The 26,301-nt window shown below is 47.2% G+C and overlaps 1 protein-coding gene across 7 annotated transcripts in view; it reads right to left on the bottom strand.

The window, feature by feature from the left end:
* The window catches only part of ZFR (zinc finger RNA binding protein), a 705,458-nt gene that overhangs the window by 245,515 nt on the left and 433,642 nt on the right, over positions 1–26,301 (bottom strand). For all 7 annotated transcript variants that reach the window (XM_078674904.1, XM_078674908.1, XM_078674906.1 and 4 more), the window contains 2 exons: positions 20,261–20,420; positions 13,362–13,567 (listed from right to left, as the gene is read on the bottom strand). In XM_078674904.1, the coding sequence (XP_078531030.1) occupies positions 13,362–13,567; positions 20,261–20,420 (366 nt within the window). The remainder of the gene's footprint in view (positions 1–13,361; positions 13,568–20,260; positions 20,421–26,301) is intronic.

Consider the following 26,301-nt stretch of genomic DNA (forward strand, 5'->3'; position numbering starts at 1 on the left):
GGTCCTGAAGAATACACTGGTTGATGGGTTTGGTTTAACCACTGAGCAGTACAGGTTGCTGTTCAGAGACACCCAGAAAACTCAGTCTCAGGACTGGTCTGATTTTGTGGATTGTGCCACTAAGGCTTTGGAGGGCTGGTTGCTGGGTAGCAAGGTTACAGATTACACAGGATTGTATAATCTAATGATGAGAGAACAAATTTTGAACAATTGTCAGAACCAGTTGCTGCACCAGCACCTTGTTGATTCAGATCTGACCTCTCCCCAAGAATTGGGAAAGAAGGCAGACAAATGGGTCAGGACAAGGATCAAGCAGAACCAGAACCAGAACCAGGGTGGTCAGAAGAAAGCAGACCAGAAGGGTAATGTTAAGAATGAGCAAAATGACCAGAAGTCTTCACCAGGTCCCCAACAAACCAAAGAGGGTGGGGGTCAGGCTTCCCAGAAGAAGAAGACTCAAGAAGGCCAGTCCAAAAGGTGGTGCCAGTACTGCAAAAGTAAATCTCACTGGTTTAGTGAGTGCACCAAAAGAGGAGGAGGACAAACTCCTGCCACTACAGCTCCTAAAGCAACTGCACCCCCTAGTACAGTCAGTAGTGGTAGTGTCACTCCCAAGGCATTAGTTGGGTTAACCTTGGGTACTGAGGGGTCTGACAACTTAGTTGGCACACTCACTCAGGCTGTCCTTGTCTGTACAGGGGATATGGATATGTCCCCTGAAATAAGTCCCAATACTTTGGGCAAATACAGGCAGACACCTTTGATTAATGGCAAAATGGCTCAGGCCTATAGGGACACTTGTGCCAGTGTCACCATGGTGACACCTAACTTTGTGGACCCTGGACAGATCATGCCAGGTACTGATTTCCTGGTGACCAATGCCAGCAATGTCACTACTAGTCATAGTGTGGCAATTGTAGCTTTCTCCTGGGGTGGAGTGAAGGGACAAAAGAAAGTTGTAGTCAGTTCAGACCTCCCAGTTGATTGTTTGTTGGGCAATGATTTGGAGTCATCACAATGGTCAGAAGTGGAGCAGAGGACTCACATGGAGATGTTAGGCTTGCCAGCACATGTGCTTGCTGTGACTAGGTCACAGGCCAGAAGATGCCCCACTGAACAGGTGCTGGATCCTGAAATTATGGACCAGACACCTCCCAAGAAGAAGAGCAGTAAGGGTAAGGCTTTGCCTTCCCCCTTGCCCCAGGTTGAGGATCAAGTCTCTGAGGAGGCTGATCTAGCAGAGCTGAGGGAAACTGAGCCTAAAGAGCTTGAACTTGATCAAGTTGAGTTTCTGGGCTCAGGGGGACCCTCCAGAGCAGACCTGGGGAAGGAACAGTTGAGCTGCCCTTCCCTTGAACCCCTCAGACAGCAGGCTGCTGCTGAGGCTGCAGGGAATGCCACAGGTGCCCACAGGGTATACTGGGAAGATGGACTCCTGTACTCTGAGTCAAGAGACCCCAAGCCTGGTGCAACCAGGAGGCTGGTCATCCCCTTGTCTCTGAGAGGTTTCCTTCTCACCTTGGCCCATGAAATTCCCCTTGCAGGTCATTTAGGTCAGACAAAGACTTGGGACAGGCTTGTCTCACACTTTCACTGGCCCCATATGAATGAGAATACCAAGGAGTTTTGTCGCTCATGTGTCACTTGCCAAGCCAGTGGTAAGTCAGGTGGCACAACAAAGGCCCCCCTCATACCACTACCTGTGGTGGGGGTTCCCTTTGAAAGAGTGGGGATTGACATTGTTGGTCCAATGGAACCCCAGACAGCATCAGGACACAAGTTTATACTGGTGGTGGTGGACCATGCCACCAGGTATCCTGAGGCTATTCCCCTTAGGACCACTACAGCCCCTGTAGTGGCAAGAGCCCTAGTTGGAGTGTTCTCCAGAGTGGGTTTCCCTAAGGAGGTCGTTTCTGACAGAGGTACAAACTTCATGTCAGGATATCTGACTGCCATGTGGAAAGAGTGTGGTGTGAACTACAAGTTCACCACACCCTATCATCCACAATGCAATGGGCTTGTTGAGAGATTCAACAGGACCCTGAAAGGGATGATTCATGGACTACCTGAACCTCTTAGGAGAAGATGGGATGTCCTGATCCCCTGCCTCTTGTTTGCTTACAGAGAGGTCCCACAGAAGGGGGTTGGCTACAGCCCTTTTGAGCTTCTGTATGGGCATCCTGTAAGGGGACCCCTGTGTTTGGTGAAGGAAGGTTGGGAGAGACCTCTCAAAAAGCCTGCAACCAACATAGTGGACTATGTACTTGGTCTCCGCTCCAGGATGGCTGAGTATATGGAGAAGGCATCTAAAAACCTTGAGGCCAGCCAGGAACTTCAAAAAGCTTGGCATGACCAAAAGGCTGTACTGACTGTGTACCAGCCAGGACAGAGGGTGTGGGTGCTGGAGCCAGTGGCCCCAGCAGCTCTGAAAGACAAATGGTCTGGGCCCCACACCCTCATTGAGCAAAAGGGAGAGGTTACCTACTTGGTGGACCTTGGAACTCCCAGGAGCCCTCTCAGAGTGCTCCATGTTAACAGGCTCAAAGCATATGTTGACAGGAAGGACATGAGCTTGCTCATGGCCACAGATGAGGGACAGGAGGAAGAGAGTGACCCTCTCCCAGACCTGCTCACTCAGAATCCTGATGATGGGTCAGTTGATGGTGTTGTCTTTTGTGGCAGCCTCACTGAACATCAGCAACAGGATTGCAGGCAAGTTCTGCAATCCTTTCGACATATGTTCTCTCTGACACCCAGCCAAACTGATTGGTGCACCCATGATGTTGACACTGGAGACAGTCTGCCTGTCAAGAGTAAAATCTACAGGCAGCCTGATCATGTCAGAGACTGCATCAAAACTGAAGTGCAGAAAATGTTGGAACTGGGAGTCATTGAGCCCTCAGATAGCCCTTGGGCTAGCCCAGTAGTTCTAGTGCCAAAGCCTCACACCCAGGGTGGTAAGAGAGAGATGAGGTTTTGCGTAGACTACAGAGGCCTCAATGCAGTCACTAAGACTGATGCCCACCCAATACCAAGAGCAGATGAGCTTATAGACAGATTGGCTTCTGCCAACTTCTTAAGCACATTTGATTTGACAGCTGGGTATTGGCAAATCAGGTTAGCTGAGGAAGCCAAACCTAAGACAGCATTTTCTACCCCTGGAGGGCATTATCAATTTGTGGTAATGCCCTTTGGACTGAAAAATGCACCTGCCACCGTCCAAAGGTTGGTGAATCAAGTCCTCACTGGGCTGGATGACTTCTGTGCAGCTTATCTTGACGATATTGCTGTCTTTAGCTCCACCTGGGAGGATCACCTGGTCCACCTGAGGAAAGTGTTAGAGGCCCTGCAAAAGGCAGGCCTCACTATCAAGGCCACCAAGTGCCAGATAGGGCAGACACAGGTTGTATACCTGGGCCACCTTGTAGGTGGAGGCCAGGTTCAGCCACTGGAGAGTAAGATACAGGCCATCAAGGACTGGACTCCTCCAATCACCCAGACTCAGGTTCGAGCTTTCTTGGGCCTGACTGGGTACTATAGGAAGTTTGTCAGAAATTATGGGTCCATAGTGACCCCCCTTAATGACCTGACAAGCAAGAAGATGCCAAAGAAAGTTCAGTGGACAGCAAGCTGTCAGAAAGCATTCAATGACCTAAAGCAGGCCATGTGCACAGCACCTATCCTCAAGAGTCCAGATTACTCCAAGCCATTCATTGTCCAAACAGATGCTTCTGAGTTGGGTGTGGGAGCTGTTCTGTCTCAACTGAATTTTGATGGTAATGATCAGCCTATTGCTTTCATTAGTAGGAGGTTGACACCCAGAGAGAAAAATTGGTCAGCTATTGAGAGGGAGGCCTTTGCTGTGGTCTGGGCCCTGAAGAAGCTGAGGGCCTACTTGTTTGGCACTCACTTCACCATTCAGACAGACCATAAGCCCCTCTTGTGGCTAAATCAGATGAAGGGTGAAAACCCCAAACTGCCTAGGTGGTCCATTTCCCTACAGGGGATGGATTTTACAGTGGAGCATAGACCTGGGACTGATCACAGCAATGCTGATGGGCTCTCCAGGTATTTCCACTTAGAGCAAGAAGACTCACCTGGTCAAGGTTAGTTTATTGTCCCAAAGTTTGGGGGGGGGTCATGTAGGAGAGTAGGGTCTGCAATCCTATGATCACCCAGATTTTTGCTTTTTGCTGCACTGGTTTACGACTTTCCCTGGCTGTGGGCCTGCTAATCAGACCCACAGCCTAGCTGTTCTCTCTATCCAAATTGTACCCAGGTACTGAATTGGCACTGGGCCCTCTCCAAGTCCCTGTACCCAGGGCTGAGGTGCACCCAGAAGTCTCCCAGGGGCTGAAGCACGTATTGTGCCACCCCTGGATTGACTACCTAAATCTGACACAACTGGCTGCACGACAGCTGGGGCAAGGTGGTGTACTCACCCTTTGCTTTAGATATAGTATACCTATATCTAACCCTAAAATGGACACACAGATCTCCTATCAGTCACTCCTATGGCAGGCCTTAACAATCCTGAAGGCAGAGTGCTTGGAATCGTGTGAGATGGTGCTCTGGCATGAGCTGAGCCTGTCTGCGGCTTTCGGGATCTATCCCTTAGCCGTTTCCATGATATCGCATACCATATACTCTTCAGTGCATTATAATCCTCGCGGTTATGTGCCAACTCTGGTATCGCTTTATCAAAACATGTCGAGTAAGGTGTCATACGAATTGGAATACTAACCCCTCGCCAATTCTGGCGACGGGGTTAGCATTCCACCCTTCTAGAGGGACACGACATGCCTGTAACCTATAACCCGGTTAAAAGTCAGACAGAGCCTTAGCATCCACAAAATGGATGCTGCCACCGAGACACAAGTCTGCCCTCCTGCTGCTGGGAGTCCTCCCAGAGCAGGAGATAAGGACAAAGGGTTTCCTGCCAGGGGCGGTGCCAGCACCGTCCCAGACAGGGTTTTGTGTATTGTAGGTAGGCAGGGCTTTAGAGGAAGGTGACTGCACGTGGCACCCCGGTGCTCACTGTGCATAGGCTGGCTGGAACCAGTTCCAGGGTCACTCCAGACCCTGTGCTGGGGAAAAGCCCGCCAAGGAAGTGGGTGTAACCACCCCCCTCCTAGTCCCACCCATAGGGCAGGACTTAGTCGCGTGCCAGCCCCTTTTTACAGGATAAAGGTAGAGACTGGCCCCCTTCCAAATCAGATCATCTTTGAATCCTGAAACTACTTTCTGCGAAAGGAACTCAAGACTTCTTCCTAAGATTTCTCCCTTGTGACTAAGGAGTAGTCACCCTGCACCCGCAGGCACCATCTACAGAACACTGCGGTCTGCTGCACGTCCTTCCTCCGGAATCCGACTGCCCAGCTCGACGAGACCCGGCTTCCCTGGCACCTCTGACCTCTACCCACCTCTACAGCACAGCTGAGAACCGTGGGTGCGACGAGACCTCGAGGGACCGGCCATCGCCAAGACTGCACGACTTCTGCACAGCAAGCCCACCGAGTATTCCACTGGTGAGTGCTTTGGGGTCCGAGAAGCCCCGACTTTGAGCAGCTCCAGCTCCGAAGTGCAGCCCCCCAGCATCTCCACGATCTGCGTGGGGCCCTTCTGCTTTCCGCTGCTCACCGCGTTGTTTGGCTACTAGCCCGTTGGCTTGTGGCCTCCCTGACGACGCCCGACGACATTTCTGCTGCTGGTCTGGTTGCTCCAGACTGGCCCTTGCTCCCTTCCCGAAGAGGAGCACCCTGGACCCTCCTGGTCCACTCAAGACGCCATTTTGAGTCCACCGCGTGGGCTTGAATTAGCCAAGGCTTGTTGCCCAATCCTGGGTAACTTCGACGCCAACGACTTCATCCTTCGTGGGACAGCTCGCACCTCCATCCTGGTCGCCGACAACGCCTCCTGGTCCGAGAGACTGCAGAGCCCAGCAGCGCCCACTCACCTGACTGCGGTGACTTCGCCCGGTGCCATCCTGGTGCCCACTTAATCACTGGCTAGTGATTCAAGAACTTGGTCCCCTCTGCTTTCAGGTTTCTTCTTCCTTGATCCAGGCTTGGATCCATCGAACTTTCCTTCACTGGTCGCCTGCCAGCAACTTCTTCCTTCCAGGCTCCCGGTCCGGCAACGAGATCCCCGACGTCTTTTCAGACCTATGCAGCTGCAGCCCCTGGGCTAGGTAACTTCGGCACTCCGGTGTCCCAGCATAGCCTCACTATCCAAGGGTCAGGATCCACTGTCGTTTTCTTCCTACCAGGTCGGGTTCGCCCGTGAACACTAACTTTGCCTTTACTAGCCTCCATAGACTTTGTCCCGCATCCCGCGTGAGAGTGCACACTCTGCACCCGAGTCCCCTGGGCCTCCTAGTAGTAATCTAACGATTCCCTAGTCCAGTCCTAGCGATTCCAAAGCCTATTAGAACTGTTACTTACCTGCTAGTAATTCGCATTCCACTTTTAGCGTATATGGTTTTTCGTGCCCCTCGGGCATTTGTGTAACGTGCTAACTTAAAAGTATTTTCGTAAGAGTTTTGTTGTGTGCTTAGCACCCTGTCCTCATAAAGAGTACAGGGTTGTTGTGATTCTAATAAATACATTGTTTATTTTCATAACACTTGTGTGGTGTCCTTTCACTGGGTGTTCAAGGGGTAATGTGATGGTAAAACAGCTGGCTTAACACGCCCTCTAGAGTCTTAGCCTTAGACTGCTCGTATCCATGCTACTAGGATAGCTGGTCTATAAGGTTGACTTACAACCAATCATCAATAAGGGTTGTTTGGACTGATATATAGTGATCACTAGAATAGTGAGCACTGCACATCAGGCCAACTTCTCACAGGCTGGTTCAGGATGGTAGTTTGTACTTCTGGTTTGAAACCTGAAATGCGTAACCATGCATGGCGTCTGAGAATAACACTAGTGTTAACTGCTCTGGATGCTGTGTCAACTACATCTAGTGCGCATTTAATTGAGGCATTAGATATTAGTTTGCCTTCATGTAAGAGCTCTGCTGCCAGATCTTTGTGTTGATCAGAAGACAGAATCTCCACCCACGCACACAACAGTAAGGAACTCTTCAGCATCATCAAGGAGTTCGCCCAACCCACCAGCGAGTCTACCGACATCCCTCCCTCACAAGACCTCTGCGACAAACTCAGCACCTTTTTCCACCACAAAATCAAGAGCATCTACGACAACTTCGACGAAGACAACCAACACACTGAACCCTCACCAACCACCCCCGACACCCGGAAACCAGCGATTGATGACTGGACAGCTCTCACCACCGAAGACACACTGAAGACAATGAAGTCAATCCACTCAGGGGCCCCCACGGACCCCTGCCTCCACCACATCTTCAACAGAGCCGCCGACACCATCGCACCCATGCTCCGCCACACCTTCAACCGCTCCCTGGCGACTGCCTCGTTCCCCGACGACTGGAAACACGCCGAGGTGAACCCCCTCCTAAAGAAACCCTCAGCGGACCCCACCGACCTCAAAAACTACAGACCCATCTCCCTGCTCCTGTTCCCAGCGAAAGTCATCGAGAAAGCCATCAACAGCCAACTCGCCACATTCATTGAAGAACAGAACATCCTCCCAATCCGGCTTCAGAAAAAAACACAGTACGGAAACCGCCCTCCTCACCGCAACAGACGACATTCGCACCCTACTGGACAAAGGAGAAACAGTAGCCCTCATCCTCCTCGACCTATCAGCGGCGTTCGACACAGTCTCCCACCTCACCCTAATACGCAGACTCTATGACGCAGGAATCCAGGACAAGGCCCTCGACTGGATCTGCTCCTTCCTCTCCGGCAGGACGCAGCGGGTCAGACTCCCCCCTTTCCTCTCGGACCCCACACCTACCACCTGCGGAGTCCCCCAGGGCTCCTCCCTCAGCCCGACGCTCTTCAACGTCTGCATGGCTCCACTTGTCCCCATTGTCAGAACCTACGGACTCAACATCGTGTCATACGCAGACGACACCCAGCTCATCCTCTCCCTACCCAACGAGCCCAACACCGCCAGACGCAACTTTCGAGAAGGCATGGAAGCCGTCGCCAAATGGAAGAGAAACAGTTGCCTACAACTAAACACCAACAAAACAGAAGTACTCATCATGGGCCCAAACCCAGACGCCTGGAGCGACACCTGGTGGCCCACCGCCCTCGGAAACCCGCCAACCCCCACAGACCACGCACGCAACCTGGGAATCATCCTGGACTCCGAGCTCAAAATGGACCGCCAGATCAACTCTGCCTCATCTTCCTGCTTCCACACCCTCCGCCTCCTTCGTAAGACCTTCAAATGGATCCCCCTCGAACACCGAAAGACAGTCACTCACGCCCTGGTCACCAGCAGACTCGACTACGGCAACGCACTCTGTGTTACTGTCAATTTAGCGCCAAGAAACTAATCAGTGTTAGTGCGCTCAATAAATGATTTAATAACATAACATAACATAACTCTACGCCGGAATAAACAAAAACCTCATCCGCAAGCTACAGAACATCCAGAACGCTGCCGCAAGACTGGTCCTCAACCTGCCAAAACACTGCCACATCTCCCAGCACCTGCGCACACTCCACTGGCTCCCCGTCGAGGCAAGAATCACCTTTAAGATGCTCACCCATGCACACAAGACCCTCCACGGCACCGGACCAGCATACCTGAACAGCCGACTCAAATTCCACGCACCCCAAAGGACCCTACGATCAGCCCAGCTCTCCTACGCCGTGGTCCCCCGCACCAGAAAGACCAGATCGGGAGGCTGCTCCTTCTCCTTCCTCGCTGCCAAAGCATGGAACGCCCTTCCGCTCCACCTGAGACAGACAACATCGATCCCCATCTTCGCAAGAAACCTCAAAACCTGGCTCTTCGACAGACCCCCTTCCTTGATGGAATGGAACCTGCACTCCCCCACGCCTTGAGAACCTTACGGGTGAGTAGTCGCGCTTTAACAAACCCCTGATTGATTGATTGATCTGGTAGGTGTTCCATTAACTTTTCTAGTTGGTCGTAATGAGCCCTGTTGTAGCGTGAGAGTAAGGCTTGTGTGTTTGCTATGCGCCATATGTTTCTTGCTTGTGCAGAAATTCGTTTCCCTGACGCATCAATAATCTTGGATTCTTTGTCAGGCGTGGGTGTGTCACCAGAAGTTTGTGAATTGGCTCTTTTACGTGCATTTGACACTACCAAAGAGTCTAGTGGCAGATGTCCCTTAATGTAGACTGGATCAGCTGGTCTATACTTTTTCTCTATTCTGGGATTTAGCACCCTACACCGTACTGGATCTTTAAAAATCTCTGGAGCATGTTTAATGACTCCTTTGATCATGGTTAATATTTGAGTAGACCTTTGTGACTGTTCAAAAGTGTCTAATAAGAAATCCTCCTCAATGGCATCAGAGTGCATGGAAACCCCATGGTAAAGTGCAGCTCTGTTTAATAAATGATTAAACCCAATACTATCCTCTGGAGGGGAAGGTTTTGTTGGCTAGTACTGAGGATCAAGGACGTCTGGTGCATTGATTGGTGGAAAATTATATGCATCGTCATCCTTGGGATATTCTGGGTTGACATCCTCATCTAAAGGGTATGTATGTGGCTCTGGTACGTCATCCCCCCCCCACCTAAATCATACTCCTCTCGTCAGTGTGGTGTGATGATGCAGGAGATTGAACAGGAGTAATAGGAGAGGGTGAAGGAGAGGAAGGGTGCATTGGAGAAGTTGCACAATCCTTTTTGGCAGGAACCACAAGTGGAAGTGGGGTGTCTGCTGGTCTTTTTTTTATAAGGAATTGCTTCCACATGTCCAGTTTTTGGATTAATATGGACTTTTTTCTGTCTAGGATCTGGTCTAAACAGATCTTCCTCTTCTATAATCTTCTTTCGCGTCGATTTTTTCAGTGCCGATAGGGGTTGCTTAGTGTTCTTTGCCTTAGGAGGAGTAATTGAGTCCTGTGTCAATTTTTTCGGTGCCGAAGGTGGTTTAGGCTTGTCTGGAGTCTTTGGTACCGATATTGAAGGTTTCGGCGTGGAGACAGGTTTTGTTGGGCCTGCGGCGCCGGAATCTGGCTTCCCTTCTTTATTTTTGGAACCGGAAGGTTTCGGAGTCGAAGCTTTCGGGTCCGGTACGGTTCTTGGCTTCAGCACCGATGTGTCTTTTGGTTCGGGTGCCGAAGGGTCTTTGTCTTTGGGCACCAAAGGGCGTTTTGGCTTCGGTCTCGAAGAGTCCTTCGTTGTCGAAGGATGTTTCGCTGCCAATGGAGGAGGTGGAATTGGCACATGTGTTTTTTTAGTCGCCGAGGCACCAGAAGGCGTAGTCTGTTTCCTCGGAGCCGAGCCCGAAGGCGAGGCGTTAGAGGGTAAATTTCGGTCTCGACTGGGCCCCGTGGGCGGAGTGCTGACCGTTGCCTTTTGTTTGGGTAGTGTCTGTCGTGCAGGGGCAGAGGTACTCGCGGGTTGTCGAGATGGAATCGAATCGTCCGAGTCCTCTGCTCCCGATATGATCTGGAGATCAGGCGAGTCTTCCTCGGCGACGAGTGGAGCCTCGTCCTCGGAGATATCTTCGAGTGGATCCTCTTCCTCGGAGACGTCTTCTACGACGATCTTCTCCTCAAAGATGGCCTCCGGTGCTGGCGCTGATCTCCTCATCTCGTGTCGACGGGCCCTCCGATCCCGAATGGTCTTTTTCGATCGGAAGGAGGCACAGGCTGTGCAGGTCGACTCGTGGTGTTCTGGCGAGAGACAGAGGTTGCAAACCTTGTGATGGTCGCTATTAGGGAATTTTGCTCGACATACCGGGCATCTTTTGAATGGAGTTCTGTCCATGAGGCGCCAATAGGCCCAACGGCCGGCGTCGACGCACCGGGATGCAGCTGGTGATGTCGAAAAGTCTATTCGATGTCGAAGAAGTTTATCTAAAGTTTCACGCTTTGAAAATGCAGAAAAGTATTTTCTAGCCAGAGCGGAAAACTTTCATCCGAACCCAGTGGTGGAAAAAAACAATCTGATGATGGAGTCGATGACCATGCGTAGTATTGTCCAAGGGAGGAGTCAACTATCTCGTGACTACAAGGACTTCTTCCAAGAAGACAACAACCTGCAATCATCTGAGCCCAACACCAGGTGGCGATCTATTGCTAAGTGTACAATCTGCGGCTCATATGCCTCGAACATAAAGCAACTTTGCTATTACTGGTTCTGAAGAACTCTAAACGAGCAGCTTTGTGTCCACTGTTAAACATCTTGCTTTCTTCCCAAGCTGAAAATGTCAAGAACGTGAAATGCCTGTTTCGTCATATGTACAAATTAACTTTGTAAGCCTAAAGCACAAAATAGATGTTTGATGGTAAAGAGTAATATGTGATTGTCAGATGCAGGCCTGACCCACTTTTTGGCCAAGGCGTCGCTTACTATTGGTTTGTTTTGTCACCCTCCTGTGTGACATGAGGAGGCTACAGTGCCATGTGCGGACTAGAATGTGTTTTGTTCAAGCACAGTAGCCACATAGGATACAAATCCCTGATTGTACACAGCTTCTCCAGTTAGGGCAAGAGGTAAAGCCTCAGTTGTCACAAATTACTTTGAGGTCACCAAAAAGTGTTCGATCGTAAACCTTCCACTTCACCAGTAACCAAATGCTACAAAGAACGCATCCTTGCTGTTTTTGACTTCCAGGTGTAAATGTGTACAGATTTTGCTGCTCATTTACTACAGATAAACCACTGTCTTAGATTTTTGGGCCTTTCCCAGTACAGGAGAAGACCAACCAAGTATCAGCCAACTGCATGCCAGTGAAAAAGCAGTATGTTCCAGTTTGGGAGGTCAGCAGTGCACACGAAATAGATGGACTCTGCAACTAAGGGGCATGCACTTTGTACTTATTGTCCTTGCTTATGAAAAACAAGGCTGGCAGTAACTGCGCCTCTTATGTTCAGCCTTGATTCTCATAAGCAGGGACTGAGTATAAAGTGAGTGTTTAGGCATTGATAGAAGGTTTTCAAAAACAAATAAATAAAAGGCATTGCCATTTACAATGCCAATAGCTCAAGCGCTCCTAAAGGCGAGACCTATTGCATTGCAAATGCTTGTTAATTTCTGAAGCCAGATCAAAAGATGTCCTACTCGATTTTTCAGGGCTTTGTTAGAAAAATGTGCAACAATCTTGCAGTCTGTAGCCTTATGAGATGGGTACAAACAATAAATGCAGTCTTTATGAGGGTCCTCTTTATAAAGCCTTTTCTTGAAACATGTGGCACACTCTCTCTCTCTCTAAGGTAAGTCCTTCAAAAAAGAAAGGCGGAGGCCTCAGTGGGGAACAAATGGAGCACACTTTATTTTCAACCAACACATCGGGCGAATGCATTTCGGCAACATTTGCCTTCTTCAGCGCCAAGTGGATGCAAGAGAAGGGGTAGGTGTTCACACCTGCGAATTGTCCTGCCACTGATGAAATCGCTACTCCTCCCATAATGGGTCCCGCCTCTTGTAGAGCGCACAGTTGGTACACAAACTACGAGACCCAGAATGCAGTAATATGGTTCTGGGTCTCGAGGCGATGATGAAATGCGGAATTCCAGGAAGCAGGACGTTGTGCGCATTTTTCCTTTGTCCCCACTTGTTAAAAACAAAAGAGTCTCCTTCCGTCCCCTTACCGCATCAACCGCTCTGCCCAAGTGTCTTTTTGCGGGGGCACTCTATTAATTCCAATATAATCAAACTATAGTACTTTCCTGACAGGAAATCCAGAAAATGTCCTTTAGAGGAGAAAGCTGAGCAGAGCTCAGAGGAGACTCCATTAGCACAACATGCAGTAGAAAATCTGAGGTGCTGACCTCTCTGGAGGATTCTAGAGGGTGACTGATGCAGATTGGTTGGGGCAAAACTTTGGTTCTTCTTTAACAATGACCATGATAAGTTAATAAACTAAGAGGCCTAGGCCTTACCACTCTATACCACTAAGTGTACTATTACTTCTACTAAGTCTATTACTACTATTTTAAGTACCGGGGACTTCCATCATGACGACGGGGAATGATTCAAGCATGTGAATATATGAAAGTTCCAGTTCACTGTAGGAAAACACGCTGTTGAGAAAGGGGACAGCTTTCCCAAGCCATGGGCTTCATTACAGCAATCAATTTTACTGTTTAAGAAAAAGATTTGCACTGTAGAAATTGTGTTAACTGGCTGAAACAGAGGATAGTTGTAGCTTTCAAAGGTAAAGACATCAGTCTCTAGTAATTATGTTTAAATACTACAGGCAAAATATACTAATTATGACAGAGCAGTGAATGCTTGTGAAGCAAACATTTATGGGAAAAACAATTCCCAGACCAACCTGTCTTTGATGAGATCTTTCTTCTCGTCACTCTCCTTGATTTTGTTTTTTTCTTGCTCAGTCAGAGAATCGGAAACAAGTTTCAGAGCACGTTCCGTTATTGAAACAATTTTTTGCACTGCTTGAAGCTCATCTTCAGTGGGGTAGATGGCGGCATGTTTTGTCATCACATAGCGGTCATCAGATGAATCAGGACGGCGGAGAGGCTACAAAAAAAAAAGTACAGCGTAGTCAATCTTGACAGGTGAAGAAATGTCAATTTTTTTTGTAGATGATATAAATAAAGGTTGTCTTCAAAGCTTCATAAATTCTATTAAATCGATAAATACAATTTTAACAACAAATAAGAGAATTCTATTAAATAACAAATTACTTTGCAAATATACCTTTATACCACGTTTTAGTCAAGTAAAAGCAGGTGACAGAAGGTGCAAAAGCAGGTGACCGAGAAGTGCAAAAGGTAATTTTTAGAGTCAACCATGTTGAAATTCGGTTTGCATTTGCTTTATTTTGGGTTCTTTACATAGTACGACAACACAGAAATCCTTCCAGCAGTATTTTTATTTTTGCTTATCTGTACAATTAAAGATGACCAACCATGCACAAACCAATCTTAGCCCAGCAACAAATGCACCGTTTAGCCACAAATATAATCGAGATCTCATATGCATTGCGTTTGAGCAAACTAGCTTAGGCCAAAAAACACTCCTTGGAAGCAAAGGCAGACTTATTTGGATACCGTTTGCATCCTTCGATACTGGCACAAAAGAGGTGAAAAAAGAAGAAACTAACAATAACCAAGGCAACATTCGGTCATGAACAAGCACTGGCTCAAACATTTAGATCTATCACTTTCTAGTATTTAACACAGCCCAACAAGAAGTGAGCCCTCAACAGCTTCACTGGATCAAAGGGGACGACAAAACAGATGTTTGTGAGGAATGTTCGATAAAAGCGAGGTTATTGTTGATTTGGAGCTTACAGGCACTGCAGAAAAGGTTCAGAGAAAGCTATGAAAGGTACGGTGATGGTGGGTCCTAGTGGAATGTGTTCCATTCTCTTTCTGTGATCAAGAATGAAGTCATAATTGTATAGAGCAAAAGAAATACAAGATAAAATAAAAAAAAATACTTTGTTTCATAAGTTGGGCACGGATGATTGCATGTTGTCGTCTTGGAAGAAGTCTTTTGCAGTCACGAGATAGGTGAATCCTCCCTTGGACGATAGTGCGCATGGGCAACGACTCCATCCTTAGATTGTTTTTCGCTATGATGGAGTTAGTAGAAGTAAAGAAAAAGGATGTCCATGCGTGTGCATCTAAGTAAGATAAAACTGGAACAGATACAAGTCCAGGGGAGGCGGGAGGGCGTGTTGTGATCTGCAGCTCTACATTCCAAGAACAGATGAATACTGGTAAGTAGCATTTTCCGTTGAGGCATATGAGCTGCAGATACTACACTTTTGCATTGATTGTGCAGCAGTGTCTCCCCTAGCGGTGGTCACCTGTATCTGTTGCAGTAGTTTGAAAGAGTTTTAAGGATAGCTTGACCTACTGCAGCTTGCTGCTTGGCTTGTACATCAACACAGTAGTGTTTAGTGAAGGTGTGTGTTGTAGACCATGTTGCTGCCTTCTAGGGGGATGTTCCCTAAGAAAGCCATAGAGGCTCCTAGCTTGCATGTGGAATGCGCTCTAGGAGGAACTGTTAATGTAAGTTTTGCTTTTTGATAGCATATTTGCATACATTTTACAATCCACCTTGCAATTCCACCCTTAGAAATGGGGTTGCCTTTATGTGGTGGAGAGAAAGATACAAATAGCTGTTTTGTCTTTCGAAAAGATTTAGTCCTGTCTATATAGTGGCGAAGAGCTCTTTTAACACCTAGTGTGTGAAGAGCTCTATCTGCTACAGAGTCAGAGTTTTGGAAAAACACCGGTAACTCTACAGATTGGTTTAAATGAAAAGGACTAATCACTTTTGGAAGGAATTTAGGATTAGTTCTTAGAACCACCTTGTTACGATGTAGTTGTAAAAATGGTTCTTGTATTGTGAAAGCTTGTATCTCACTTACTCTTCTAAGAGAGGCAATAGCAACAAGGAAAGCTGTTTTCCATGTGAGGAATTGCAGTTCACATTTGTGTAAAGGTTCAAAAGGGGGACCCATGAGTCTTGTAAGAACAATGTTTAGGTTCCATATTGGAGAAGGTGGTAACTTGGGTGGAATGATTCATTTTAATCCTTCCATAAATGCTTTAATAGCAAATACTCTAAAAAGAGACAGATGTCTTTTGTAAATATGCTGCAATTGCTGCAAGGTGCAGGCGTATGGATGAATATGCCAAGTTACATCTTTGTAAATGTAAAAGGTAGCAAATGATATTTTGGATAGAAGCATTCAGGGGATCAATTTGGTTATTGTTGCAATAAATGGCAAATCTCTTCCATTTAGCAGCATAACAAGCTCTGGTAGTAGGTCTCCTGGCTTCTTTAATTATGTTCATACAGTCTGGTGGTAGGATAAGATAACCAAACTTCAGGAGCCAGATCGCCAGATTCAGTTGATTTGGGTTTGGATGTCTGATGTCTCCATGGTTCTGCGCTAGCAGGGAAGGTGTCAGTTGTAATTTTTGGTGTGGAACTAGAGAGAGTTCTAGCAGTGTGGTGAACCACGGTTGGCGTGCCCATGTGGGAGCTACCAAGATTAATTTTAGGGACTGTTGTCTGAGCTTGCGTACTATCAATGGTATTAGTGGTAGTGGCGGAAAAGCGTACGCAAATCTGCCTGACCCGTTTATCCATATCGCATTGCCCTTGGACAGCGGGTGTGGAAACCTGGCGGCGAAGGTTGGGCATTTTGCGTTTTCGTGTGTGGCGAAAAGATCTATGTCTGGATGACCCCACTTGTGAAAAAATGGTTGAAGAACTTGCGGATGTAGTTCCCATTCGAGAATTTGTTGTGTCTGCCGACTCAACAGATCTGCTATCTGATTGTGTACTCCTGGAAGGTGCTCTGCTAGCAGATATATATTTTGTGGAATGGCCCATCTCCAAATGTTCTGTGCAAGCTGGGACAGTTGTAGGGAGTGTCCCCCCGCTGTTTTTGTATATAATACATAGCTGTCATGGGTTCCTTCCGGATTAATACAGCTTTGTTTTGTACTTGGAATGTTTTGAGTGCTAAGAATATTGCTAGCTGCTCTAGATGGTTGATATGGAACAATTTCTGTTGAATGTTCGATTGTCCAGGAGTTGTAGGATGTAGGAGATGGGCTCCCCATCCTGTGAGAGATGCGTTTGCTGTGAGCACTATTTGTGGAACAGACGAGGAACGGCCGTCCCTTTGTCAAGTTTTTGGTGTTCCACCACTGCAGAGAGCGATGTGTGCAGCTGTCTACCAACACCATGTCTGTTAGTTGCCCTTGAGCCTGGTTCCACTGTTGTGCTAGACATTCCTGTAACGGACGCATCTGCAGTCTTGCATATGGTACTATAAAGATGCAAGATGCCATCATGCTTATTAGCCTCATGAACACTCTGGCTTGGAGAGAGTGTTGATGTTGGAAGCTTGTGACTAAGGCCTGATTGCTCTGTATCCTTGCTGGACTGGGATATGCTAGAGTTGTGGACGTGTTTATTGTAGCCTCTAGATACTGATGTGTATGAGAGGGTTGCAGGTGCGACGTGGTGTAGTTTATTGTAAACCCCAAGTCGTGCAATGTTTAAATTGTCTGATGTGTGTGTTGAACACATTGATTGAATCACTTTGCTTTTATGAGCCAATCGTCTAGATAAGGGAAGACATGTATTTGTTGTCTCCTGAGATGTGCTGCTACTACTGCTAGGCACTTTGTGAATACTCTTGGTGCTGTTGTAACTCCGAATGGAAGGACTTTGAATTGATAATGTTGTCCTTTTAGTACAAACCTTAGATACTTCCTGTGAGCAGGATGTATAGGAATGTGGAAGTAGGCGTCCTTTAGGTCTAGTGTTGTAAGGAAATCGCCTTGTTGCAGCAGTGGGAGCACTTGCTGTAAAGTGATCATATGAAAATGATCTGACTGTATGTAATGATTGAGGGGCCTGAGGTCGAGAATTGGTCTTAGTGTCAGGACTTCTTGTTTGAGCAGAGTAAGATGCTCTGCAGACATTGGACACTGCTTGGGTGGTATGTATGGAGGGGTTGCTGTAAGTTCGAGACAGTAGCCATACTGGATCATTTGACTTACCCACTTGTCTGTTGTAATGGAATTCCAGACAGGTAGGAACTGTGTTAATCTGCCCCCCACAGGAGTGGAATGCTGTTGGGGAAGCAGAGGGAAGTCTCTGTTTTGTTAGAGGATGTTTGTGTGTTAGATTTGAAGGCTGTTGTGTTGTCTGCTCCAGTCTGTTTGTCGCCTCCTCTGTAGAAGGAGCGACGAAAGGAACTTCTAGCTTGTGTGGACTGTAAAGCTCCCATAGATTTGGCAGTCTCTGTATCCTTCTTCATCTTTTCAAGTGCTGTGTCTACCTCTGGTCCAAACAATTGATTTTGATTAAATGGTTAATTTAAAATGGTAGTTTGCACTTCCTGTTTAAATCCTGAAATGCGTAGCCACGCATGTCTTCTAAGCAGGACACTAGTGTTCACAGCTCTAGACGCAGTGTCTGCCAAATCAAGTGCACACTTGATTGAGGCATTGGAAATTAGCTTGCCTTCTTGTATAAGGTCGTTTGCCTGCGTTTTATATTGGTCAGGTAGATGTTCTAATAGTTTCTCTAACTGATCATAATGAGCCCTTTCATATCTTGAAAGGAGGGCTTGTGTGTTAGCTATACGCCATATGTTGTTAGCTTGCGCAGCTATTCTTTTGCCTGAGGCATCTATGACTTTAGATTCTTTGTCAGGTGGAGGTGCTTCACCTGATGTTTATGAGTTTGCCCTTTTCCTAGCATTTGATACAACTAGTGAATCTAATGGTAGTTGTCCTTTAATGTAGGTTGGGTCGGCAGGTGCAGGCCTATATTTTTTCTCAATTCTAGGGTTTAGGATCCTAGTGTGTACAGGGTCTTTAAATACCTCTGGAGCATGTTTGATGACCCCTTTACTCATAGGAAGAATTTGAACAGACCTTTGCGATTGTTCAAATGTGTCTAATAGAAAATCCTCCTCTGCCTCAGAGTGCATAGTGACCCCATGGTAAATGGCAGCTCTGTTCAATAGGTCTCCAAAACCAATGTTATCTTCTGGAGGAAAAGGTTTTGATGGGTAGGACTGTGGGTCAGGAATATCAGGAACATCCCTTGGGTTTGGGTACTCCCAGTCTGGATCATCTAAAGGGTATGGGAAAGGCTCATCTGGGTATACTCATCATCGTTTTGAGGTGAGTGTGAAGACAGAGTAGGAGAATGTGGAGGAGAAATCTGTGGTGAAATGTTAAGAGGAACAGGGGATAGGAGAAGAAGGGTACATAGGAGATGTGGCAGGTACTACAGGTGTGGGTGTTGTATCTGCCTTCCTCTTCTTGTGTGGTATAGTCGATACAGCACCTGTTTTTTGGTCAATGTAGATCTTTTGCAGAGGATCTGATTGGAAAAGTTCTTCTCCTTGTGGAACCTTTGTCGGCGCCGATTTTTTCGGTTCCGGACGAGGTTGCTGCTTGTCTTTAGCCTTAGGAGGTGTTACATTGTCCTACGGCGTAATTTTCGGCACCGAAGGGGTTGTTTTCGGTGTCGTAGGCTGTTTCGAGGGCTTGGGCGCATCGTAATCAGGCCTTGTCGGTTTCGGTACCGAAAACGATGTCTTCGGAGTGGAAGCTGGTCCAGTCGGCTTCGAGGCGTCAGACGCTGGCTTCGCAACTTTGTCTTTCGAAGTCGACGGTCTTGGAGCCGAGACTTCTTTCGGTGTCGGTGCCGAGGGAGCTGGTGGGATCGACACGTGCGGCTTGCTCGGTAAAGAGCTACTGGAAGGCTTAACTGCTTTCTTCAGAGCCGGGCTCCATGGTGTGGCTTTCGAAGTGGTTTTTCGGTCGCGACTGGGCCCCGGATGCGGAGTGTTGACCTTTGCCTTCGATCTGGGTGCTGTGTGTGGTGCAGGGGCAGCAGTACTCACACGCTGACCGGATGGTATGGAGTCATCTGAGTAGTCTGCCTCTGATACGATTTGGAGATCATCGGAATCTTCTTCGGGAATGAGTGGAACCTCTTCGAAGAAGTCTACCGGTTCCGGAGCTCATCTCTGCATGTTGCGTCGACGGGCCCTCTGATCTCGGATGGTTTTCTTGGATTGAAAGGACGCGCAGGCTGTACAGCTGGATTCGTCGTGTTCTGGCGATAAGCACAGGTTGCAGACCTCGCGGTGGTCACTGTGTGGAAACTTTGCTCCACACTTGATGCATTTCTTAAATGGCGTCCTTATCATGAGGTGTAGGCCTCACGGCGTGGATATGCCCAACGACCCGCGTCAACGACCGGAATCGGGCTGATGGAGTCAAAACGATGTCAGTCGATATCGAAGTTAGTTAAGTAAAGTTTTTATGATTTTTTGTGCTTCAAAGTACTTGAAAAGTAGATTTCGAGGCGGAGCGGAAAAAGTTCATCCGAACCCAGTGGCGGAAAAAAAAACATCTAAGGATGGAGTCGATGCCCATGCGCACTATCGCCCAAGGGAGGAGTCACCTATCTCGTGACTACAAAAGACTTCTCCCAAGAGGACAACAACATGCAATCATCTGAGCCCAACACCAGGTGGCGATCTAATGCAAAAGTGTAGTATCTGCAGCTCAAATGCCTCGAACATTATGTTCATCTGTAATGGAGGTTTACATCAATTTTTATTAAAGAACATGCAATGACTAAAAGACTCTTAAACCCAGATGATAAATGGGAACCCAGATACATGTCACAGAAAAACAAAAAACTCACTGCAGGTCCTTGTGGTTGAGGTGGTATTCCAGGTCTAACTCCCAACAGACCTGGGGGACCCGGTGGACCATGATGGAATCCTTCAGGCATTCTGCGTCTATCATCCCAGTGATGCTGTTCCTCTTCCATACGCCTCCAATACATGTCTTCCTCATAGCGCCTGAAAATTTGCAAACTCAGTTCAACTTTGACATTATAAACATATTTTAAAAGTGTTTTCTAAACACTCGTTCTGTTGTAAGACTTGCAGAAAGGAGAGCTATAGAACAAATTCTAGTTTCCGATTGCAGGTTTACCCAGTACGTTTATTAATATGAAGTTCATATGGCAAACTATGCTTTTATGCTTATCTAAAACATTTAGTTTTAATATAACCAAATTTGATTAAAAAAAAAACAAACCTTAAAGGCAATTGGGCTGGTCTATCCTTTCCAATTATCTCCTTCCAAAATAGAAATTTGAGAACAGGAGATCATAAGCAGAAATGTTCTAGTAAAAGCAGTGTGTCAATTTAGTAGCTCGCTAGCTCTTCTTCTTGCTCTACCCACAAGGCAGGTGGAATGCTTATCTACGGACTATAAAATTGATGGAGAAGAAATAGCTACATTCATTCAATCTTTTTTTTCCCAATTATACTCATTTTTCACAATGTCACAGTGATATTTCACAGTAAATATATGTAGAAAGCGGTCTCTGTATATGATATTGCCACTAGGTGGTTATACTGTGTACTGAGTCCAGGGGTTCCGCAAAAGTGTACACGGCTCAATGTAAAGCTTAAAGTGCTCTATTAGTGGTAGTGTGGGTGAGCAGCCTTAGGCCCAACACAGAGGAATGTGAGACGTCTACTGCATAACAGTGATCAATAAGGGACACACGACTCAAGGAGGAGATCCAGACCAATTTTAAAAAGGAAAAGGTTACTTAACCAGTAAGCATCTGTGTGAGAAAGTGCCCTCTTTCTTGCATGGTATGCCCCCACTTTTTGCTGAATTGCTGATGCTTTGACAGAGTGTGCCCTGGGTTCCTGCCAATCAGGGCCTGTGTTCCTTCCCTAAAACTGCATTGAAGCCTAAACCAAATTGGCATCTCTGGCCACAGGTAACCCCCTGGTAAATGGTACCACAGGTACCCAGGGCACTGTGACCACAGAAGGCCCCAAAGGGCTGCAGCACTTATTGTGCTACCCTTAGAGGCCCAGTACCCTGACACACACACACTGCCTTTGCAGGCCGAGTGTCTTGGTGTGGAACAAAGTGAAGAGTCGACATGGCACACATCCCTGTGCAGTGCTGCCATTCAGAGTATATGGTGCTGGGAGCTTGTCATCACTAACTCCACAGCACCATAATGGATGCACTGAAGACTGAGAAGTTTGGTATCAAACTTCTCAGCACATTAAACCCACACTGATGCCAGTGTGGAATTAAATGTAAAATGCACGACAGAGGGCTTCTTCGAGAAGCCCCCTGAAACCTGACCAACTCCCAATGACCTGACTGGGTGGCTGCCGAGGCTGCCACCAACAGACATGTTTCTGGACCCCTGGGTCAAGAGCTTGCCGCTCTCAGGGGCCTGAAACAATGCACATCCTGGGACGAGGTGCCAAGCCTCCTCCCCAGGGGGGCAGGGTTCAAGAAGGAGAAGCTTCCAAGGCATACCGCCTTTGTGAGCCTCTCCAGATCACTTGCTGTACTCCGCAACTGCTCTCCACTGGTTCTACCTCCCACTTTGGGCGGGAGAAACAAAGTGAGGAAGAGAGGTGTGCCCACCTCTGCCAACTCCAACCCTAACGTGGGGGAGGCGAGGTGAAGCACAACCTCGAGTCCCCGCCATCTTGAGAAAGGGGGGGTACCCAGCCAACCAGGGACAGGCTCCTGCCCCCCTCCCATTGGAGAGTGGCAGAATAGGGGGTGTACCCACCCCAGGGAAGGGACCCATTGCCCTTTACCCACCTGTAACACCCTAAATTTAGTATTTAGGGGCACCCTGTACCTTCCTTAGATCCAGAAGGAGAAGGACGAGAAGCCATGCAGCGCTAACAAGAGGACGGAGACCACTGACTTGGCCCCAGCCCTACAGGCCTGTCTCCCCTCGAACCTGCTCCTTCAAAACCCCGGCGTGTCCAGCGGCCACCAACCTCAAAAACCCCGGAGGACCTGCCTGCATCGACTTTCCAAGCGGTTTCTCCCGTGAACACCAGACGTGTTTGAACTGCAGCTTCTGGTGCCAGCCAGGAACTGAGAATCCAGACCACTCTGCACCCGCCGAACCAGGCCGGAGCTAGAGTGAAAAACACCACGAGGACGTCCCCCCGGCGATCCTGACCCGAGATCCAGCGACCCCTGACCTGCCTCTAGACGATGCCTGCAGCCTCAATCCAGAGGAGCCCCACTACCGCGACCTGAGCGGGTAAGAAAATCCAACGTTCTTGTGCGCCCAACCCAGCAGTACCTAACCATCCCAACTTACCCCTCAAAGTGGTGGTCACTTCTGGTAGAGCCTGCAGTTTCTTTGTCCCGGAGAATCTCCATTGAAATCAACAGGGCACCCGACCTCAAAACAGCACCCTAGTGCCGCTGAGGGTGCCCCTTTTGTGCTAACTGGGTCCCCAACTTGCCCTGAGCTTAACCCTAGGAGCTTAGCTCCCACAACCATGTGGCCTGCTTGCCAGCAGCCACCAACCGGAGTCCCTCTATACCCCATAGAATAACATTGGGCCTCAACACTCTGCACCCGGCCGACCTAGTGCCACTGAGGGTGCAACACTGACCCTGGGAGACCCCGAGTCTAACCCCAGAACCCTAACTCAAAAGACTGATTACTTACCTCGAATCCGATAACTCATTTTTCCTCCTAGGATAACATTGACACTTTCTCCCAAAAAGTTTCGAAGTGTCGACTTTTGAAAAATACAAATATTCGTTCAAGATCAGCCGAATAACAAAAACGCATTTTTTCAACTGTTTTCTGGAAATGTCCCAGTGCTGAATCTAGGATCCAGCACCAAGTAAGAAAAAGTATCGATAACATAACTTACCTGCTAAGTCAATTTCCTCCCATAGGATAACATTGGTGATTCTATGTGAAAAGGTTTTTAAGTGTCAACTTTTGAAATGCAATAATATTCTTCAAAAATCGTAGCTTTAACCAAAACGCATTTACTCGCCTGTTTTCAGGAAATGTCCCAGGGCTGAATCTAGGATCCAGTCCTGTGTTAGCAAAAGTAATATGAAAAGTAATTAACTACATTTTACTTAAAAAGCCCATTCAATTGAATGTACTATACCTGCAATGTGTTGTAAACTGCTTACTTACAACTGTAACCAAAACCAGTACAAGTTACATTGCAATCTTGAACTGTGTTCATACAAGTACATTACTACTGAAAAGTATTTTTGTGCTTACCTGTACCAGGCTTGCTTGGTTCTAGAAATAAAAACTTTTATACAAAACAATTGGCCTAGAGTTCAGTTCTTGAGTGTGTGAATTCATTTGCTGACTGAGTGTGTACATAAAATGCTTAATACTGTCCTGTGATACTGCCTTACGGCTCAACCAAGCTACCACTTTAGAGAGTAAGGTTCTATCTAATTTTAACCTCTGCCAAACCTCTGGAGACCCTTGGACTCTATACACACTGTACCTCACTTTGGTGCAGTATATATAGAGCCAGTTTCTTACATTGGTGGGTCAGCGGTGGGATACAAACTTGCATTTGTTGGACTACTTGGTTACCATCTGATCACACAACAGAACTCTTAAATTGCCTTTAGAATTCCGATTTTTTTAAATTTGGCATTTTTAAAAAAAAACTTTTATAAGTCTTGTCAGGGCCTTGCTTAAGGCCCTTTAGAATTTTAGAAAATAAAAGTCACTATAGTCAAGGGTAGTGGGTTTGAACTTTTTGTTAGAATGTCTCAAAAGGGCCAGCTATTAGTGAAAATAACTCTAACATGCAGGACCTGGTTGAGGAGCTCGACCTCACCCCTTATCTACACTTGTCTTTCAAGGAGATAAGGTCCTTATGTAGACTTAAAAATATACCAATGGGACAACATCCAACCAAACAAGGGCTCCAGGAGCTACTGGCTGAGTATGCCAAGGCCCACCTCTCTGAACATTGTAATTGTATTGTAATTGGTTTTATATATTGCGCTCACTACCCCTGACGAGGCGTCTAAGCGCTTTTTCGGCGGATAGCACGCTACTCCGGGACCCATAGAGGATTAGTGTTGAATCAGTATAGTGAAACATACAAGTACATTTTAAGTAGTGGATAGGTTAGTCAGTTATTTGGATTTGGAATGATAGCAGAAGGATTGAGGACAAAGGTTTGTATTTATTTATCGCTTGTTGACGCACGCTATTCAGGAAGCCTATAAAAGGATTAGTGGTGAATTAATATGGTGAAATATGAAGTAATTTCAGTGGTGGATATTAGTCTGTTACTTGGAGTGAGAAGGATAGCGGAGGGATAAAAGGGGAAGAAAGATTTGCATTCATATAGCACTTGTTACCCCTGATGGGTGTTGAAGCGCTTTTCTGGCGAGTAGCACGCCACTACGGAACCTATAAAGGATTAGTGTTGAAAATTAGCATAGTATAAATATGAAGTAATTTGAGTAGTAGTTCTGTTATTCAGTTATTTGGGCAGTATATTAGTATAGTTGAAAATGGAATTTGAGAAGTTGTGGAAAAGTAAATTTTGTCATGTTCTGTGTCCCTACGTGTCATCCATCATATGTTATGTGTGCATGACCAATATGCATATGTTATTCCCCATGTCTGATTAATGACGCAATTACAGTTGTGTCCACCTCTAGTATGCCAGTTTCCAGTCCTCGTGAATACTACGAATATCAGGCCTATGTAAAACTATGTTGCCACGTTTCCCAGTGTGCACGTTATTCCATTATAAAGTCCCCGTTTCCAGGCCTCAAAAGGGCCTGGACATCAGATTCAGCTCCTGTCTCCTGAAGCCTCGCTGAGGAGCGATACAGCCCCCACCTGTATCCTCGACCTTTCACTTACTTCCTGCCTCGCAGTGCCCGGTGCAGCTTGGCTCTGCCTCTGAGCCTGCCAAAAGTATGTTATAGTTCCAGCTATCAGTTCAGTCCTCCTTCTCTGCATTCCTAAGCTACTGAACTGCATCAATAGTTTCCGTCATTGTCTAGCCTTCTCGTCTCCACGTTAGAGAAATACTGTATTTAATGGTCATTTAATATTCTTCATCACGCACTACATGTAGAATAAATGCATGGTCCAGTCTTAGAATCAAGTTAGCCTTTCCCCTCTTGATTTCCAGTTTATATCAACATGTTCCCTAAACATCAGATACTAGATAGGGTTTAGGTACATGTCGCTCCGACCCTCCAGACTTTAGTCTCTGTTCCTAGCACAGAGTTCATAGCCCCCAGCTTCTCCTAGTAACACGTCGTTGCCAGTTTACGCGCACCACCAGGTTAGAGGTCTCGGCTCCTTAGGTAGCCCCCTCCAATGTTTCCGCCCCATTCATGACATATTCTGTTACGTCTGCACCACATGTCTATGTATACGCCCAGTTACACCTACTTTTACTCTTATCTTTCGCGACTGCTACGCGTCACGCCTTCTGCTCCACCCACTGTTACGCCTACTGCAATGTAATGCTATGTGTTTGCGTTATGTATATAAACTCATGTATTGTTATTAAAAGTTAGCGCGCTCATCCCAGACCCAGCCCCGGCAGCTGCCGGGCCCTGTCATCCTGTTCCTATGCAGGTCGTCCTGTTCCTGTCCTTATGCTGTAATAAACCTGCAAACTCCTACTACCTCGAATCTTGACTCTTATTTATTGAGCTATCTGTTATGATATATGCCTAGTCAAAAATAGGGTATTATTTATTTATTTACCACATAATGGCGCCCGAACAGGGACTTGCCCTTTCCCCACGCGTCGGTGAAGCCACGCCGACCCCCTGACCCTCTGCAGTCGTGACGGAACTCTTCCGTGCACTGGCAGATATTTCTGCTTCAAGTATCCCTCAGGCCCACGGAGG

The sequence above is a fragment of the Lissotriton helveticus genome, chromosome 2_1, assembly GCF_964261635.1.
Source record: "Lissotriton helveticus chromosome 2_1, aLisHel1.1, whole genome shotgun sequence".
In the NCBI taxonomy this organism is placed as follows: Eukaryota; Metazoa; Chordata; class Amphibia; order Caudata; family Salamandridae; genus Lissotriton; species Lissotriton helveticus.